At 35.6% G+C, this 19,956-nt stretch overlaps 1 protein-coding gene and 1 long non-coding RNA gene across 20 annotated transcripts in view; one reads left to right on the top strand and one right to left on the bottom strand.

Moving 5' to 3' along the window:
- Positions 1-19,956, bottom strand: part of CACNA1D (calcium voltage-gated channel subunit alpha1 D) — a 240,478-nt gene that overhangs the window by 7,359 nt on the left and 213,163 nt on the right. For 11 of the 19 annotated variants that reach the window (XM_087887840.1, XM_087887843.1, XM_087887847.1 and 8 more), the window contains 5 exons: positions 9,849-9,962; positions 5,628-6,010; positions 4,857-4,886; positions 2,831-2,980; positions 1,308-1,471 (listed from right to left, as the gene is read on the bottom strand). In XM_087887840.1, coding sequence (XP_087743966.1) covers positions 1,308-1,471; positions 2,831-2,980; positions 4,857-4,886; positions 5,628-6,010; positions 9,849-9,962 — 841 coding nt within the window. The remainder of the gene's footprint in view (positions 1-1,307; positions 1,472-2,830; positions 2,981-4,856; positions 4,887-5,627; positions 6,011-9,848; positions 9,963-19,956) is intronic. The other 8 variants (XM_087887838.1, XM_087887844.1, XM_034437137.3 and 5 more) reach the window with 2 other exon arrangements.
- LOC148115524 (uncharacterized) lies at positions 927-19,518 on the top strand. The gene is made up of 2 exons (XR_015732660.1): positions 927-1,001; positions 19,384-19,518. It is a non-coding gene; the product is annotated as an uncharacterized LOC148115524 (long non-coding RNA).

Below are 19,956 nucleotides of genomic sequence, written 5' to 3'. Positions count from 1 at the left end.
CACTACTTTCAGATTTCTATCTAAGACAAATCAGGTCATCTTGCTAAAGAGTGTTAATTTCTAAGAAATGTTTGTGCCTTTACTGAATATCCAAAGTGATGCAGGACTGAGTGATGTAAGACTGAGTAAAGTATGGGTCAAGCTTCTATGAAAATCAAATTTCTAATCATTACAGTCTTGCGACATCTGTGTTTCATAAGGATCACTTACATGCTTCCCTCTCTCCCCTCCTTTTTCTTAATTTGTAAGGGAGAACTAAAAGTTTTCCTCAAACTTTGAAGAATGAGCTTTGTGCTCATGTGATCCCTAGAGTTTCTGGCCTAGAAACCAGGAGGTTGTGAATTCTAGACCCTGCTTATGCATGAAAGCCATCTGGGTGACTTTAGGCCAATCTCTCTGTCTCTGTCTTTGTCTCATCCCAACATTGTTATTGTTGTGTCTTAAGCATTATTTACATATGAATAGTGTATTGGTTATCAGCGTGTGAAGCAATGTGGTAGCATGCTGACTGGAGAATTCTGGGAATTGAAGTCCACGCATCTTAAAGTTGCTGAGGTTGGGAAAACCTGCTATAGAACATGCAGAAGTGTGAATGTAGCACCTGCATGCAGCACCTTTTTAGCAGCTACAATTTTTTTTCCAGATAAGGCTTGGCTCCTTATAGATATTGCAGAGAAGTGTTAGTGTCATACCATGGCACAGTCTTATATCTTACAACGTTATTTTATTATTTATGAATATGTATTTTCCCCAAGTTAATATTAACTTCGATGTTTATTATGGGGTTTGTGCATTTTTAGTTATTAAATTCTCTCATTTTCAAAAGGCTTCTCTGTGGAGAAGCCGTGCTATTTCGTTAAACAAAATTAAATGTTAAATTGCAGCCATCTGAACTAATTAAAATATGCATCAACTCTAATTTTGGCAGTTGGAGAATATTAAGGACACATTTCCAGAAGTGTGGGGGAACGGCAACTATTGTAAGCAATCCAAATATAAAGGTAAATTAATCCATAATTTTTGATCATGTTGTTATTCTGTGAATGAGCTCATTCTTCTGTTATAATTTTGTATGAAATCCAATAATGGTCCTCAGTTATAAAAAGGAGACATGAGAAGCTACAGGAAGCACACACACACACACACCCAAAAAAACCTCCTCCTTGCTTCCTTTCCCCTTGGGTCACTGGGATGTCCCCTTTGTATGACTTAAATCAACTAAGGTTGAGAGCATAGGCAGAGAATACACAATGGGTCTAATAGTAAAGCAAACACATCCACGAAGCCAGCTTTTGTAGTGAACTCACATGTAGGTGTTGGAGGTAGCAGCCGTCTCCTAGGAGATCTTTTGGAATCATAATACACGGGTGAGTCATCTTCCTCAAAAAAACCATGTGGGTGATGATAACCCTTTGGCCGTTCAAAATCTAAATCATTACAATGATATGTGCTATGGTAGTCGTGAGAATGCCTAAAGGTAAAGAAACAGATAATTGGTAGTGATCACCATAGAAAACTGAGGGCTCCCAAAATGTGTAACTTGGCCAAAATTATGAACTACCTTCCCCCGCAAACAAAAACAAAAACAAAACACTAAAGTAATTTTTAAGAAGGAAAACAGTAATAGTGATTGATATCTAGCATGCGTTCCAGTGGTGGGTTGCCCCCAGTTCAGACCGGTTCTATAGAACTGGTAGTAAAACCAGCGGGAGGCTCTGCCCACCGACCCCGATGTCATCAGGAAACAAGAAGCAGGCGCAGAAGCAAGCAAGTGCGTGCAGCCCCGTTGTGAACCGGTAGTAAAGGTACAGTAAGTAGAACCCATCCCTGATGCCTTCTCAGTCAGGTATCCAGAATTTCCCACCTGGGTCAGGAATGCACAAACTGAATCTAAATCTTGTATTCTAATATATCTGGACAGCATTACATTGATTTAAAGTAACCAACTCATTCTCCAGCAAATTTATTTTGGAGTTATGTTTATATTTCACAGTCAATTTTCTATTTTTAAATACAAATGACACATAATTTAGTGACACCTATCTCTGGGACATGGTGGTTCAGTGGCTAAGATGGTGAGCTTGTCAATTGAAAGGTCGGCAGCTCAGTGGTTTGAATCCCTAGTGCCGCGTAATGGGGTAAGCTCCCGTTACTTGTCCTAGCTTCTGCCAACCTAGCAGTTCGAAAGCACATAAAAAATGCAAGTAGACAAATAGGGACCACCTTTGGTGGGAAGGTAACAATGTTCCATGTGCCTTTGGCGTTTAGTCATGCCGGCCACATGACGACGTCTTTGGACAGCGCTGGCTTTTTGGCTTTGAAACGGAGATGAGCACCGCGCCCTAGAGTCAGGAACGACTAGCACATATGTGCGAGGGGAACCTTTACTTTTATCTCTGAGTAGATTTGTAAGTGAGAGGAGAAGAACTGAAGTTCCTCCAGGCCACCAGATGCTATTGGTTTCTTCATGCTGGAGGATAATGGAAATCATTGTTCCTTATATCCTCTTAGAAACAGCAGGTCTTTCAGGGTCCTCTTTTCCCCATCATGAAGAAAGGAAATGTTAGGATCTACTCCTGAATCTTGTCAGTCTTCTGCCTTTCTTTTCAAGGAAGAAGGTGAAGCATGGAACAGACAACCCTATTGAGGGAGTTCTTTCAGGAGTTCCAGCAGTGGTGAGGAGGAAACTGAGGGCAGGGGCTGGGGGAGGTGGGATCCACTCAAGGCATTCACAAACTGAATAAGCTATCTGAGATGTTATATCTCAGGATCTCATCTCTGATGTACAAGAGCTGCTACATTATTTCTTTTTAATGGAACTTAAACTTACCAGTTTCCTGACAACATACTGTCTTCTTCATAATACTCATCACCACTAAAATATTCCTGATCATCTAGGTAGCAATCATCATTATAATAATCTCTAATTTCATGCTCTTCTCGGCAAATTGTAGGTAAATGTCTATCACCCGATTCTGATCTATAGTTAGAACAGAGATATTTTATTACTTTTTATATAAAAAACACGTAAATCCTTCCCTCCCTATCTTTTCCCAAATCAAATTAGCAAGAGCTTTTTAAAATAAAAGGATTTAAAAGAACAAAAGTAAGACTGAAAAAAAACCCCAAAACATACATAGGTTGTCCTTGACTTACAACCACAATTGGGATCAGGATTTCTACTGCCACAGTAAGCAAGGCAGTTGTTAAGTGAGTCATAGCCATTTTTATGACATTCTTGCAAAGTTATTAAACAAATCACTGCAGCTATTAACTGAATCGTGTGTCATTAAGCGAATCCAGCTTCCTCCATTGACTTTGCTTGTTGGAAGCTGTCTGGGAAGGTTGCAAATGGTGATCACATGACCCTATGATACTGCAACTATTAATACATGCCGATTACCAAGTGGCCAAATTTTGTCATGTGACTGTGGCAATGCTGTGACAGTTGTAAGCGCGAGGAATGGTTGTGAGTCACTTTTTTTCAGGGTCATTGTTATTTCAAATGATCACAAAGTGAATGGTTGTAAATTGAGGCTACCAGTAGTAAAAGTCAACAGGGCATATAATATAATCAAGTAAACTTTACTATACTTTCTATAGACTGAATGCCTTCCTAAAAGAAAGAATTCAACCACTGATAAGAAACGATAAGAAAGCTTGGCAGGACAAGAAGCAATGGATGGAAATTAGTCAAGGAGAGAAGCAACCTAGAACTAAGGAGAAATTTCCTGACAGTTAGAACAATTAATCAGTTTAACAACTTGCCTCTAGAAGTTGTGAATGCTCCAACAATGGAAGTTTTAAAGAAGAGATTGGATGACCATTTGAAATGGTTTAGGGTTTCCTGCCTGAGCAGGAGGTTGACTAGAAAACTTCCAAGGTCCTTTCCAACTCTGTTATTCAGTAAAATCAATTTGCATACCTGGCCTCCTCAGGTTGAAGAATTCTACCACTGAGACACTCAGGCTATTGAGAAATTGTACTCTCCTTTTGCCTGTTTATTTATTTGGCCTCACTTCTATTTTTTTCTTTTTTCAAAACACAGTTGTGACTTGGAAGTGGATATTATCCTCTAGATTAATTGGTTTATAACTTCCCAGTGATGGCAAGTAAAAGAAATATATACTGCAGTTTCATTCTATTTCCAATTTCAGTAAATTGGCTGCCTCTTATAGGGAGCTGGGAAAATTAAACAGTGCTGTCATAGGGATACTGATAGATACAAGGGAAATATAAATCAGTGGTAGAAACATGAAGTTCTATTTTAACCTAGTTCTAAGAAAGGCCATAATGTTCTGCATAATTTCTAATAGCATCAACATGCAAAATGGTTTGGAATTCATAGGAAGTTCCTTGTATTGTGTCAAACCATTTGTCCAACTTGCCTATTCTGCTGAAAAGTGGTTTATATAATTTCGGACGTGAATTTTCCAGCCTTAGTTGGAGATACTATTCTGTACCACTGTGACATTCCTTCCTAACTGAACACCTCATAAAAATGTAGGTTAAAGTCCAACTCTGGTATTTTGATAAGGTCAGTAGGTAGTCTTGCAATTCTAGTCCTAATATTGTGCATCAGGATACATCCACAACTACAGCTAAGCCAAAATGTATATTCAACTGTTCAGGACTGCACGGAGATTTCCATGCATACCGCTCAATGTTCATGCTCAGCATATGGACCAAAGCTATGTTCATATCATATGCTATGTTGAAGGCCAATAGCCCTTAGTTTCATGCTTCAGCATCATCTGCAAAGATAATGACTGAAAAAGGCTTATATGATTTGTTTCAATAAGTTTTATTGAAGCATGAAGTGCTGTTTTCCATGATATGACCTTATATATACTTACCTAATGTAAGTTTCATAATAACGACCTCTACTAGAAAAAAAGAATATGGAGAAAGAAGTATAATGAATTTTAATGAAATGATGAGAAAGTAAATGTTATATTGTACTTATCAATGGATACATTTGTATTTACCAAAACTTTCCCACAGGATTTAATTCATAAATTACTATGATGAAAGAAAGAAGCAACAATTTGTCTTAAGTGATTTTTGGCTTATCCTCTTTAGACATCTTTCTACCCCAATGATGCAACGATCTAACTATTAATGTTGTTGAATTTATCTGATTGTATTAATCTGACCAATAAAGAGCTAGTTTGGTCTAGTGGCCTGAGGCACCAGGCTAGAAACTGGAAGACCATGCGTTGTAATCCCTCTTTAAACTGAAAGCCATTGGATGAATTTGGGCCAGTCACTCTATCTCAGGCCAACTCCCCTCATAGGGTTGTTGTTGAAAGGAAAATAGGAAGAAGGAGAAGTATTAGGTATGTTTGCTGCCTTGTTTATAAAAATAATAAGGGCAGGATCTAAATAAAATAAATCACACAGCCCAAAGAATGATAATAGTTGAAAAATGTAAGCTACAATTTAATCAAGCAATTCAACGGAGTTATGTTAAAATTAAACTAGACAATGAATAAATAATGAATAATGAATAAATTAGACAATCAAATATAACAGTTCAAGGTGTTAAAAAAAAGTAACACAAGGATTGGCATTTTCAACCAAATGTAACGTTTTAGTTTACACTATAAAAATATATTGGGATTTACCTCTTTTTGGATGATCGTCTACGTTGTTCACGGTGATCTTTTCTGGAGTATGAATGGCTCCCAGTTTCCAACATATGTTCATGACTTCCAGTGCTTGCATGTTTTCTGTTTACCATCTTGGACATGTTGGCATTATTAAGGTTAGCGTTTGTGGAGTTTGGAACTTGCTTCCCTACTGAGTTGTGGTTGTGATGGCTATGATGATTATGGAATAAAGAGTTTCCTGTTGGTGGATGCACATTTTTCTCATTCGTGTCCACCATACACGAAACCAGTGGCCTTTGCACATGCAGGGGGCGATGGGTAGTATTGATCTGTTGAAATGAATCCCTTGTATCAGTGCTAACATGATTGATATGGTTTCCAAACAGGGCACCATTTCTCTGAAATATAAAAAGTGATAATCAATTAATAACATAATATTAGTTAGTTTGTCTTCATGTGCATATCCTGTGTGGGTTCGCTTGCCATCCTCAGGTCAGACAGTCACATTGCCATAATACCACAATACCCTCTTCTAAACAGTCTTCTATGTGATATAGGAGCTACCTATGATCACTGCAATTATATCACACTGCAATTGGAAATGTGCCAAGAATAGATTATTTTGTTAAACTATTCACACAGAGAAAGAGAGAGAAACTACATCATACAGACCCAGATTCACAGCTAAGCAAACTGTATTACCCAATTCTCCCCAAAAGTTTTATAAGCTATATTTTAAAGAGCATAGTGCTTGTTACGATTTGTTGTTACAATTATATGATAAAGTCATTCCACAACTACAGTGACATGACCAAAAATCTTGGGAATTCTGTGATTTTGTTCTCAGGCAGCAAACAGAAAGTTATCCTTAATGCCTTGGTAAGACCACACTTGGAATACTGCATCCAGTTTTGGTCGCCACAATGTAAAAAAGATGTTGAGACATCTGGAAAGTGTGCAAAGAAGAGCAACAAAGATGATTAGGGGACTGGAGGCTAAAACATATAAAGAAGGGTTGCTGGAATTGGGTAAGTCTAGTTTAATGAAAAGGACTAGGGGTGATATGATAGCACTGTTCTAATAACTCAGGGTTGCCACAAAGAAGAGGAAGTCAACCTATTCTCTAAAGCACTTGAAGGCAGGACAAGAAGCAACGGAAGGAAACTAATCAAGGAGAGAATCAACCTAGAACTAAGAAGAAATTTTCTGACAGTTAGAACAATTAATCAGTGGAAAGATTTGCCTCCAGAAGTTTTTCAACACTGGAAGTTTTTAAGAAGAGATTGGACAAAGATTTATCTGAAATGATACAGAGTTTCCTGCCTGGGCAGGGGGTTGGACTAGAAGACCTCCAAGGTACCTTCCAACTCTGTTATTCTGTTATATTCTGTTAAGTATCTGACTTCCCCGTTAAAAGAAAGTTTATGAGTTTTTATAACTAACCAAGAAGATGCTAAAGTTAAAAGTGAGATAGGAGTGGTATTTCTTGGAACTCAATCTAAAGAAGACAGATACAATGATAACTGGTGGGAGGAAATAGCCTTGAAGTCTTAGCTCTGATTGGTTCTAACAGTGATTGCTCTATTCTCAGTTAAATAGCAGGAATATTTTTTGTTCAGTTGTCAGAATAGCATTTCTGGATTACTACAACTGGATGCCTCTGAAAATTCAAAGATAAATGTGGGAATTGTTTTATGCTGGGTTTAGCCCCAGCATTGTATCCAGATACTCACTTTACCTGTACTTAGCATCCAAATATTTTCTGTATACAAAGCTTGTGATTTAATAAATCCTCAGTTTGATGGATCTTAATTTTGCAAACTATAGATAACATTTTCATTCAGGCAGTACCCTGAAACAGTAGACTATTAGCCATCATTTGGGTAAGAAGTCCAAACAGCAACCATTACTTTTCCTTAAAAAATGGGCAAACTTTTATGCATGATTCATGTCTAAATTTGTGATGAGACAGAGAATTCAAGTAAGATTTAGAGGGATGCATGAAAAATATCTTTTGCAAAGACATCCTGGGAACTTGCCAAGACTCAGGAAAATAGCATGACAAAGAGAAAATATAGACAAATATTTTTTGAGATGGCCACAATATCTTAACCTTCACCTCAAAAAGTGAAACAGCCCCTGCTTTCTCAATCTAAAGATGCTAAATTTTTAAAAAGTATGAAAAGGGAAAAACAAAACACAGGGCACCATTTCTTAACATTAAATACTAGAACCTTCAGCGACCAGCTGGAATAGAAAGAATTCAGAAAAATAAGCCAACTTTCAGCAGAAATGCTTCCCACAGTTGCAGTTTGATGGAAATTTTGCTGCCAGCTGACCCTCAAGACAAGAGTTGAACAAAGTTTATAGAAACCACAGAGTCAGTCTATAAGAGTCATGTCAACCAGAGGTACAGTCATAGTCCAGCATTTGCAGCTGACTAATAGTTCTAAGGGAGGACAATTTCCAATGCCAGAAAATCCACTGGCTACAATGACTATGGAGATTCTCAGTCATCCAGGCCATGACCTGGATGACTGAGAATCTCCATAGACATTTAGCTATGCAGTTTGGGATGAACATCCTTTGAATGGTGTGGGAGTACAAATGGATTTCCAGAAAAATTGTAGACTACAGGAACCATTTAGATCCAAGCACTACTCAGGTGACCCTGAGGACACAAATAAACCTCCAAGTGGCCTCAATGACTCTCTAAAAGGATGCAAATGACCAGCTGTCTGCAAGGAATATAAATCCTTCCATTCCCCACTATCCAATCAGAGCTGAAGAAGCTTCTTGGATGTGAAGTGAAACATCTTCAAATTAAAACACTAAAGTCCAGTTGCCTCTTGAAAAAAGTATCTTGGGGACACTGATTACAACAGTTGAAACACTATTGGTTCTGGAAGTTGTTCTTCCCTAGGAATGGAGCAGGGTTATTTGGATGGTCTGCATCTAGCCACAACTTCTTTCTTGCTATTCTCATACTCAGACACCCTAAGCAAACATTTCATTTTAGGAATAGGTAAGTAGAAGTTGACAGTAGAAATTCTCATAGGAAAATGTTGTCATAGGGGAAGAAGGGGCTTTTGAGCTGACATCAAAAGTAGAGTCTTTAAAAAAGAGGGAAAGAATTGAAAAAAAGGATTTTGATGGAGAGAGATGTAATGGCTGACACCTAAGATGTAACTATTTAGTGATTGTTGTGGAAAATTTGGGTTGTAATATTTACTATAATATTGGCTTGTGCACCTATATTGCATCTGGTAGTGTTATAGTGCTGAAGTCTTGTTGGGTCAAGGACAAATTTGGAAAAGGAGAAGATTATTGAAGAGAGTTGTTGGGTGAGCTCCAGAGGAAGATTCTCTGAAGACTCAAAAAGGATAATGTGCTGTAAGACTTTCTCTACCCAATACAGATTTAGATTTGAAGAGAGATGGAAGTGGTCAGCAGCTAGAGCTGAGGGAAGAAGAATTAATACAGCCAATGTTCAATCTGTCAGTTCAACATTATAGCTTGAAAACATATAGATCAAACTTAGGCTATAATTTTGAATACAGAAAAAGGTTGCATTTTTTAAAAATCTCAAGATGCTGCAGGCAGCAGGAGGAAGAACAGAAATGGCCTTTCTCATAACTTGATGAGAAATGTGGTGAAATTAAAAGTAGTTTGCTTACTTTGATGTGCTTTTTGAATAAATGGTAAAACATCCAAAATAATTTGATGTGCCTTTCCTCAAATACCAAGAACTCACGGAAGCCTTGTGACAGTCATTGGCTTATAAACACCATCATCTCTGCATGATACTCAGTTGCCCATGTGGAAGATGCCATAAGCATGATAAGGGATCTATTTAGCTGGCAGTGCTTTGAACAAAACAGAACAGAGCATATGCCCCACCTTCTGACACATGTGCAAAGGGAACACTAGTAGCTTGCCTTCACTAACTAGTACTGTAATTTCAATGAGCTTTAGTAGTGTGGGTATTACTGCTTCCATGTTCCATATCTATTTCCTTTGTGACATTATTTTCTACTGATGACCATGTTTGGTAACTAAAGGAATTCTTTTGTCAAAAAATAGAAGACTGCCTCAAACTTGAGCCTATAATGAAATAGCTTGGAAATGAATGGAATGCACTGATTACTTTGTGGGGGGAAATTCTTGCATCTGCTTAGTAAAGGGGGCAAAAAGTCTATTTTATAAACTGAAGACATCTCTCATACAGCCATTTACTTTATATACTTCTTCCTCCTCATGATGATTTTGTTCTGGTTCATCCTCTTGCAAATCACAGGAGATAGCTCGCCGAATTTCAGGTCCAATATCATGAAGTGTTCTAAGCCCAGCCTAAATATGTAAAATATAATCAAAGTATATTAGAAATGACAAAACATTTTTCTTTTAGATTACTCATTTAAAAGATTTATGCCAAGAGTGCCTTGTAAACAAATGGGGCTGACATGGAACTTAATTGTTTCCATTCCATTCCAGTGCAGGAATATGGAAACATTTTCAAATACATATTTCTATTTTTCTGGATTAAAACTCCTACTTCTAGATTTGTATGCATACCAGAAAAGAGGCAAATCAGAAAATTTTCTAATAAAAAGAGGAGCCTTTTTTTAGATCTAGATCATATTTTTATTTTTTTTAAAAATAATGCTTCTGAGTTAGAAAATATGGTCATTTAGCATTCTGGCTTTATTTCTTCCTCTTTGGGGACAGGAGAGTTTAATAATCAAAATGGTTGCATTAGCTCTGCACGCTTATTACTATTGCCATTTTTACAAAAAGAAAGATAGTAAGCCTGCAAAGATAATGCTGGTAAAACATATCCTGTCTCCAATTTCTAGTGGCATACTCTTATGTTGGGTGATTGCATATGGCCCACCCCTGACTGTCTCTGTTTTTAGTACAGAATAACTAGCCTAGCATGGGGTCAGTCACGGGCATTGCATCATGCTAGTAAAATCTAACAATGCAAGCCTTACAAACCAGTATTAAGTTAAACTTTAAAACAAATTGGAAGGCTCCTCAATTTCAGCTAAGAAATAGCATTTCCCACATTAATTTGGAATCCTAAACTGAGAATTTGAGAAAACTATATTGAAGAAGGCAATGGCAAATCATTTCTGTACTGCTACCAGAAAAATTTAATGGATGCAGACACCATATGTAAATTTCAACTTAAGGGAATCCTCACTCTTTTTTTAAACCCACAATTGTATCATACTATGCCTATTCCAGTATATGTTCTATCAGGCATTCCAAAACAAAATGTGAGAATGACAGGGATGCATGTTCTCCTCCATTCTCCTTCCACTAGCCACATATGTTGTGGGTTAGCAGGTACTATCTACAAGACAAGTATAACCCTGTTTGATTCTGCTTGATTGCAGTATTTCATAGGGTTATCAGAATCTAGGTTTCCAACTAGTTGAAACATCAAAAATATGCTCAGTAAACACATTTACAGTCCTCATGGAATTCTTTTCTTATAACAGCTTGTACATACATGTTCATACCTAGTCATCCTGCAAAATAAATTGCTTTAGAACTCATGTGATTGCTTAAAAGGTAGCTTTCACCCAATTGCTGAATTTTAGAGGAATTATAAAATATTTCTATAACAAGTTTATCAATAACAGTAAGAAGCAATGATCATAAATGTTTTTTGCATAATAAAATATGATCAAATAATCATACAGCATCAGACCATGCTCTTTATTACAGAAGAAGTCTATAATTTCATACATATATTTATTACCATTTGTTTTATATATATATCTATTAAAAGAAAGCTTTAAATTTATCTCGGCACAGAGAGAATCTTCCTTTTTGGACTTAAGTTATAGTAAAGTTATAGTAAAAAATAATGGTTGGTTGGTTACAAAGGCACCACAACATGAATATCACAACTTTTAATGCCTATAATGGAAAGTAAATGAGGTTCTTTCAACTACTCAACAGAATAAAAATATGGATATCTATTTTTAATCTTTCTTCAGTAAATCCACAAAGATATATGTAAATGATTGAGCACGTATATCTCCCACAAACCCATATTCAAGGGCATATTTTAAAACTAAAATATTTACAGTCTTGTGTTACTTCATCAATTATTCTTCCTGATTCTTTGATAGATATACTACCAACATCAGTCAGTCTATTTTTAGAAGCAAATTTTTTTTTTTAATTTGATTTATATGCCGCCCTTCTCCGGAGACTCAGGGCAGCTTACAGTGCGTTAAGCAATAGCCTAAAATATGAAAAAAAAAAACCCATTCAAAACCTAGCTTTCAAGGATTCAAAGGAAAAAAGAAAGCTTCAAAAGCCATTTTCAAATAATTGACAAGAAATCATAAGAACATGGATAAAAACATGTCCTGTTTCCTTGGAGGTGCAATGAAGTACCTTGTTTATTTTTTTTCTATAAATATAGAGCACTATGATTCTACAAGAAGGCCATAACTCACCTAAAATCAGCCAGCACACACACACACACAAATACAAATCAAATTTCATAATGTAATAAGATAAGGACTATTTTGTTTCTTTCTCCACAATAAACCAAAAAATGCTGTGAAATAGCTTGTTTTCACTAGCTTCCTAAGACAGAGGCCACCATACAGATCATTGGAGGAAGGCTATTTCATACCTACTCTGGGGATCTGTAAGGTAGGTAGATGGCACGAAGGAGACATTCCTCAAGATATTTTAGGACCTAAGTATGTAGGACTGCCTAGATGAAAACTAGCACACTTTGAATTATTCTTAGCCTATTAGTGACCAGTGCAGAACCTGAAACACTAATATTATTAGTACAAATTCTCTCATCTGCCAAAATGTAGGGTACTGTATTTTATACTAACCACATCTTCCAGGTAGTCTTCAAAGGTAATATATGTGTTACACCTTTGTAAGATATTTCACCTGTCTATTCTAGAGGTAACATGGGATGTGATACTACTGCTGTGGCCTCTTTCTCCACAAAGTGACTCCTGGCACATTAACCAGAGTTGGGAAAAGACTTCAATACCTACAGGTTCCACCTATTTATCAAGCAGTAGATAAAGAGGGAATTTTTTTAAAAAATTTGATTTATATGCTGCCCTTCTCCGGAGACTCAGGGCGGCTTACAATGCGTTAAGCAATAGCCTTCATACTTTTGTATGTTTTTACAAAATCAGCTTATTGCCCCCCAACAAACTGGGTCCTCAATTTACCTACCTTAGAAAGGATGGAAGGCTGAGTCAACCTTGAGCCTGGCAAGATTCGAACTTACTAATTGCAGACAGCTCGAGTTAAATTACAATGCCTTAATGGTTTACAGCGAAGAATCAAAATATTAGTAATAGTAATCATTTGTCAACAGAATAGGATGAAAGTAAATATAGGTAGTACATTCCGTGGCTCATATTAACCCTGCCAGGTTTTACTCAGATATTTTCAGAGACTTGATTGCATTTTTAAAAAGATTTTCCTTGTGATTCTTTTAGGGAAGAGGTAGCCAGGATAAGGAAAAAAACCCATCTCCATTAGTCTCCAAACTGTCCAGCCAACAACTCAAGTTAAAACAAATAAAACCATCAGGCAGCTAAAAAAAATTAGATTGCTTTAATGAATAGTAGAGAGGGGCTGCATTTGCACAAGCTTGAAAACACTTGTTCTGAACCATTTTCACCGAGTGCATAGCCTTACTATATATGTGAGTGTTACTGTGAGTGGATGATGTATATCTGTGTGTACATAATAGGAAATATATTTAAATTTCTGTAGTCTATATTTCAGCTTCATGCATAGCTTCAAAAATATATCCATCACTTCAAGTTTAACTCTGATTCAACTCTCCCCAGTATCATATATGGGATTTGGCCTTCAACTCCAAAATCCTTTACAGTATGAAAGGATGAAGGGGGCAGGGAACATTGGAAGTAAAGGAATAAGTAAGACTCAATGGCTGGGGAAAACCAATTCAAGCTAAATGAATTGCAGATTATGCTTCCAAAACAGAAGCATTTTCAACTTTCAAAGACTTCATCATAATTAATTTATTTATTTGATAGCCTAATTACTCTATCAGATTAAGAATGTCTTCCCAGTAATTTTTGTAACACACACGGTTATAACTTAAAAGTGACATGATAATTCACTGCAGCTGTGCTTTGGAAACATGCTAATACCAACTATTTACAATGACATTAATCATTAATACACCCACATTCCCCCAGCATAATTTCTGAAAAAACAAATATTGTTTTTCTTTTGAAAAAATAAAATACCAAAATAAATAACACATTTGTTTTTTTAAATTTCCACAAATAGCTTTCATAGATAAAATGCATTTCATTATTAACAAGTGCCATGTTTATGTGATATATTGGTAATAAGAAACCATCCTCACACATACAGCTTTATAAGAATTATATTTACACCCTAATGCAAAGTTCTTAGAATCATAAAATCTAAATTTAAGATGTCTGAAATCAGGTTTAATTACTGCCAACTAATTTCCTCCTCTAACTAAACAGTTAGATCTAGATAGGCGATATTTGCTAATGCACCTACAATAAAAGATAATAAACACACATATCTCTTATATACAAATATAGATGACTGAACTTACCTCTACAATAAATTCTAAACAATATTAAGGATCTATATTGGAAATTGTACTTAATGAATAACAATAAAATTTGAGCTATCAGATGAAACAATAATCACAGAGGAAATGCAACTTTCAAAATTTAAATAATAAAGCTCACCAAAACATTAATAATCAATAACTGGAGGAAATGCACCTAATATTTAATCCCAATGTCAGTGAATATTCAGGATTCTTCTACCCTTTCATTAAAATAAATGCTGCTTGCCTGACTTTAAAAAATTATTATTCTTTGTAAATTTTTTGAAAACAAAGTAGAAGCCAATCAACCAACTGCTATAAGACCTTAAAACAAATACAAATACCTTAAATAAGAGAAATACTTAATACTTTTTGATTTCACTTACCTGATTTGGTTTATATCATTGAAAAGAATAATTTACAAAGAATAACTACTAATAAAATACTGTATTATAATGCAGTATTAAACCAGTTAAGACACCCACAATTCCGGACCACACACAATCAAAAGATTAAAACGTGGGACACCTACACTATAGCAGTGGATGTAAGAGACGTAGTAGTCAAGTCCAGAATCCACTGTAGCATTAGAATGCATAGAGTCCATCCTATCTCAGTGCCTAAAAGCTGTGGTCCCTTCACATTCTTATACAAAGAGATCTGTGTTCTATTATTAAACCCTGTTCAGCTGAGCTTGATGTGAGCCCAGTATGAACATTGCAGGCCAATGAAGTAAAAGCACAATGACGTACAACCCCCATTTGCATTTGATAACCATTGAAAACCTCTTTGGAATGTCATCATTATATGTTATTACTCTTATGGTAGCTAATTGAGGGTTATAGATGCTGCACAAAAATAGCAAAGCTTTGTTAAATAGAATTGCACTTGATATTTTACAAACTGCAATGCCTTTATCTTTTATTTTACTCTGCAGTCAGCCAGGTGTATTAATTTGTGTGTACTCTGTATGGCACAGTCTATTAATGGACACCTGTCAGAAGCACTTGCCATTCATGTATACACTGCTGATTGCTAATTTTGATAATGCTATTATGAATGTTTATTGAAAATATTCTTCCCAACTCAAACATTGGACCACAATTTCCTTTTACCCAGGAAATGGCCTAATTGATTGGAATTGACAGGAACAACATGGTTGGTGGTTACCAGGTTAGGAAAACAAACAAATCTATAATTAAATTAAAGCAGAAGATTGCCAAACTTGTTAGTTACAGGAAAATTAATTTTGATGTGAAGTTGTAGGTGTTGTTACAAAACGGCTTCATTGCAGATACAGAACTCCCAGTTCAGAAAACATACTGGTGAGAGACCTATTGTCTGTCCCTCAAATGGTATTTCTTATCTCCAATTTATCATTGCCCTTTCTTAAACAATACTTCCAAGCAACATCCTTGACTTTGAAAAGTCAAGTGGAGTTGCTTAGTAAGGCTTGAGATGTTGCTTGCAACTTTCATTTGGGCACAGATTAATAGTTTTCAATTTAATGCACTTCCTGTGTATTCTTTAGATTACAGGTTTATGTAAATCAGTGGTTTGGAGGGAATCTTGAATAACATATCAAAGTTCAAAGATCCTATCAATGTTATTCTTATATTAATTTCTTCTGTATTTCTTTTCCTGGATTCTATTGAAATGCAGTGATAGTGTAAGATGACTTTCTTCAAAAATACAATTTTTCCACACTACATACTGTTACACATAATGAGCATATTGAAGGAAATGTATTACATAAATCATAATCATTCAAGAACACCTTCTTGTATTTCTGAGAATTTCCCCAATTTCTCACCATGCTTTCTTGAGAAAATCTACTTCCTACTAGATTAGATCTCTCTGTCTGTAGATCTGTAGATTTTCACAGTGGCTGTATCTTTTGATGGTGCTGTGCTTTTTTAAAATACTAAACAGACAAAACCTAATATAAACTACAAAAAATAAAAAGGATTAAAAAATAAAAAGTAGAAAATGAAGAAAAAGAAAGAGAAAAATAGAAAAAATATAGCAAACAAAAAGGATGACTTCTCCTATTATCACAAGTTTAAGCAATTTTAACAATTTATCACTTCTCGTAAAGTCAGTGGTGGGATTCAAGTAATTTAACAACTGGTTCTCTGCCCTAATGATTTCTTCCAACAATCAGTTTGCCAAACTGCTCAGAAAGTTAACAATTGGTTCTCCTGAAGTGGTGCGAACTGGCTGAATCTCACCACTGCTTAAAGTACAACTATTTCTTCATCCCATGTTTCATCTTTTATCTATAAACATATCCTTAAAACCTTGTCATTCAGTTTTAATCAGGGTTACAAGAAATAAGACCTATTTCAATTAAATAAAACCATTTTGATCAAATAAACCCATGTTATATTCCTTCCTTTTACTTTTAGTAATCTTGATCTTTAATCCCTTCAAATAATGTTCTAGAGCATTCCCCCCCCCTTCATTATTTTTGATGCTTTTCACAAAATCCTTCCGAAGTTTAACAGGCTTCCTTTGTAAATCCAATTAAGTCCCTAGGGGGAGAAGGGCGGTATATAAATTCAAATATAAAAATAAATAAATTATCCAAGTTGTTCTTTCAGTTGCTATTTGTATATCCCTGTTAATTATGAAAACATCAGCCAGTTTCACTTGTATATAGCATCTTTTTCCACATCATTCTTATAGTCTGTCATTTTAAAATCCATTTTCAGACCAATCTGTCTTATTTAGTAACTTGTTCCTGTTCTTCAGAACTTAGTAATGGAGACTTTTAAGATTAACTTCTGAGTTCGTTGTTTAAAAATAGCTTTCATCACATCTTATGTTAAGGTATTTTGCTCCATTCTATGTTAATATGTTAAATGTAAATGTTTTTTCTCCTTTAATAGTAATTTTTAGTTCCTTCTAGCACCCTCTAATGTCCAACATTAACATTCCCATTTTATCATGTTTTTTTAAAGAATTCAAAATAATAGCATTTTCCCTTGGGAACAATTCTTATAATTAATTTCAAAATCTTGTTTGAAATCCACCTGGACCCTTAGTCCATTTATAAATTTCCAAAATCATGTTCCAATTACCCTTTTGTTGTATATTCCAAAAAGATATTTTTTAAAAATATTAAACTTACCTTTAAATTTATTTCACTGATTAAAAGAAATTCACCTAGTGCATATTAAAGCTTGTCGATCAAAAGGTTCTTAATAGTTGAAAAGCAGTTAAAAAGCAATTTCCAAAAGTGATTAAGAAATGAGATTTAGCAGAATTTGTTTCCATAAGGCTACATTGCAGATATGAGCTTAATGGAAATCCCTTGACAAGCAGCTGCTTAGCTCATGAGCTGACTGCAGAAACCTCCATTCCTGCAGTTTACTCATAGAAACAGCTATCCAGATGCAGGTCAATCTCATCACAAGGCTGTCTCCACTCCTTTCGAGACATCTGCTTCATCATGAATCCTCCTAGAAGCTTGGCTTAAAGGGATTTCTGCTGAACTGAATCCACTCAAGGGTTTCTAGTTTTTATCAGTCTGGCGTTAAAGCTCTCCTTCCACCTCAGAAATGGAAAGTCAAGCAAAGAAAAGAAAAAAAACCCAGAGAAGCTCTTCTTTTTTTTCTTTTTTTTGTATAATGAAATATTTATAATTGTAAATATGCATATAAATAATACAGTGCATGTGTGTGGGATATTCCCCAAAATGAATCCCCATAGGCCAATCACAATATTTTTAGTCTTTTCAGAGAAAATGTCACTGTACTTAAGAATGTTTGAAGACCATGCATCGAAAAGTAAGTTAGTATATGGGTGTAGTATCTTTCACAGCAGTATCTGTTGGGCAGAGCGGGGCTTCAGGATTTAATGATGGTGACCTAGACGAGATGCCCTGTGGCTGGTATCTTTAGAGGCAAAGTAGTCTGCTTTGTAGATCACAAATAACTGAGCAACAACTGATGGGGGAAGGGGGCTCCTGTCATTATGTTCAGGTGTCTTGATTCTTTAGCCAAGTTATTTCAAATTGGTGCAGGTTGGTAAGGTTACTGATATTTTGTTCCTGATCCTGATTGGTTGTTTTGATGGTGGTTCCTAATTGGTCTGGCACGAGCAAGGTATTTCTACAAAGATGCTTTAAGAGGCTGGATTGAGTTCAGCTCCACTGCAGGCCTGAGTAGCTGTGGGTTAGGCGATCTCCCAGAATTAGGGACTAACCATCTTTAGCTGTGAAAGGAGTAGTCTTCCTTAGACATAATTATTAAACCAATTTCTATCCATCAAATGGCAACATAGCACAGCTTACGTTTTGTCATCTTGTACACTTTTTGTCATCCTGTATACCTCCTAACAGACTTTGTCTCAAATCCCCTTATCTTAGACATATGTATTTCTTTTATGTATAATATTACTTTTCTCATTTTGTCTGGGCTATTTCTTTACATTAAGTTATCATAGATAACAACCAGGTTTCACCAATAACTATAAATGATATTTTCTTTCCACCCTTAGATTTCTCACTCTTCCTGTTTCTTCTCCATATTCTGTGCTTTTGTAGACACTGGAATTTTTAAAACCTGAACTATTCCTTGCTAGATTTGTCTTCATGTTTTAATTAGATTCTTGCTAGGCTTCTTTGTGTTTTCACTGAGCCATCTGAATGGTTTCATATATGATAGTGATCTGGAAGAAGTTATTGGTGCCACAGGAGAATGCAAAAAATGAAGATTTTTTAAAATAACGTTTCCTTCAGTATTAATTTGGATTAGAATCTTTTTAAAAATAATCTGAGTTTTGCATTTTAAAGGTGATGTCTGATGCTTACAATAAACTATTACAACAAGATTTCAGACAGGATGCTGTGGTCAAAGAATATTCCACAAGCTCCTGAACAAAATACACCCACGGCTGTGTATCACGGAGAAAACTCAGACAGTTTGAGCAGCCTTACTTCTTTTTCCCTTCAAGGTTATTCTTAAATATTTGATCAGTAGCCAAGACAATGAACAACACAGAACTGGAAGAAATATCATCAACTAATTTATGATTCACCTTCAGAAGAAACAAATAGTTATACATAAAAAACTGAAATATTTGTTCACTGTACAGTATGTCTTGCAATACTGATTGGTTTTTTTTTTTAAATCACAGGTGGTGTCAACTTCTGATACAGAGCAACAAATATATGTTTCAGAAACATAACGAATCTCCATACTGCAACCAAAAAATCTGAATATTGCCTTTCTTTGTAACTTAAACATCCAAGCAATATACATTCCAGCTAAAATATAGTGTCATCCTTCATTTTAAATGAAAAACAAAACTGTAATAAAGGAACCACTAGTCCAGGGCTGTTAACTCTTGGCCTATGGGCCGGATGCATCACGTGCCGGCCATCCCCACACCCCATTTAGCAAAGGGGGCAAAAGTCCAATACATCACGTGATGCCACCGAGACGACGTGAGTTTGACACCCCTGCACTAGGAAAAAATAGCTAGTCATTTTAGCTAAAAAATAAAAAAAAATAGCTAGCTAGTAAAGATGGCTACTAGAAAAAAAAGCACTACTCTAGCACCTGCTAGAGATTTAATTAATTTAATTTAATTAATTAAATTTATATGCCGCCCCTCTCCGAAGACTCAGGGCAGCTCACATTTAAAAAATCATTATAAAAAGACATTGAAAAATTAAAAACATTAAAAACATTAAAAACTCATTCACAC

Source organism: Pantherophis guttatus, chromosome 2 (genome assembly GCF_059756535.1).
Source record: "Pantherophis guttatus breed Tessera chromosome 2, ASM5975653v1, whole genome shotgun sequence".
NCBI lineage: Eukaryota > Metazoa > Chordata > Lepidosauria > Squamata > Colubridae > Pantherophis > Pantherophis guttatus.
This window is presented reverse-complemented; position numbering and strand designations above follow the sequence as displayed.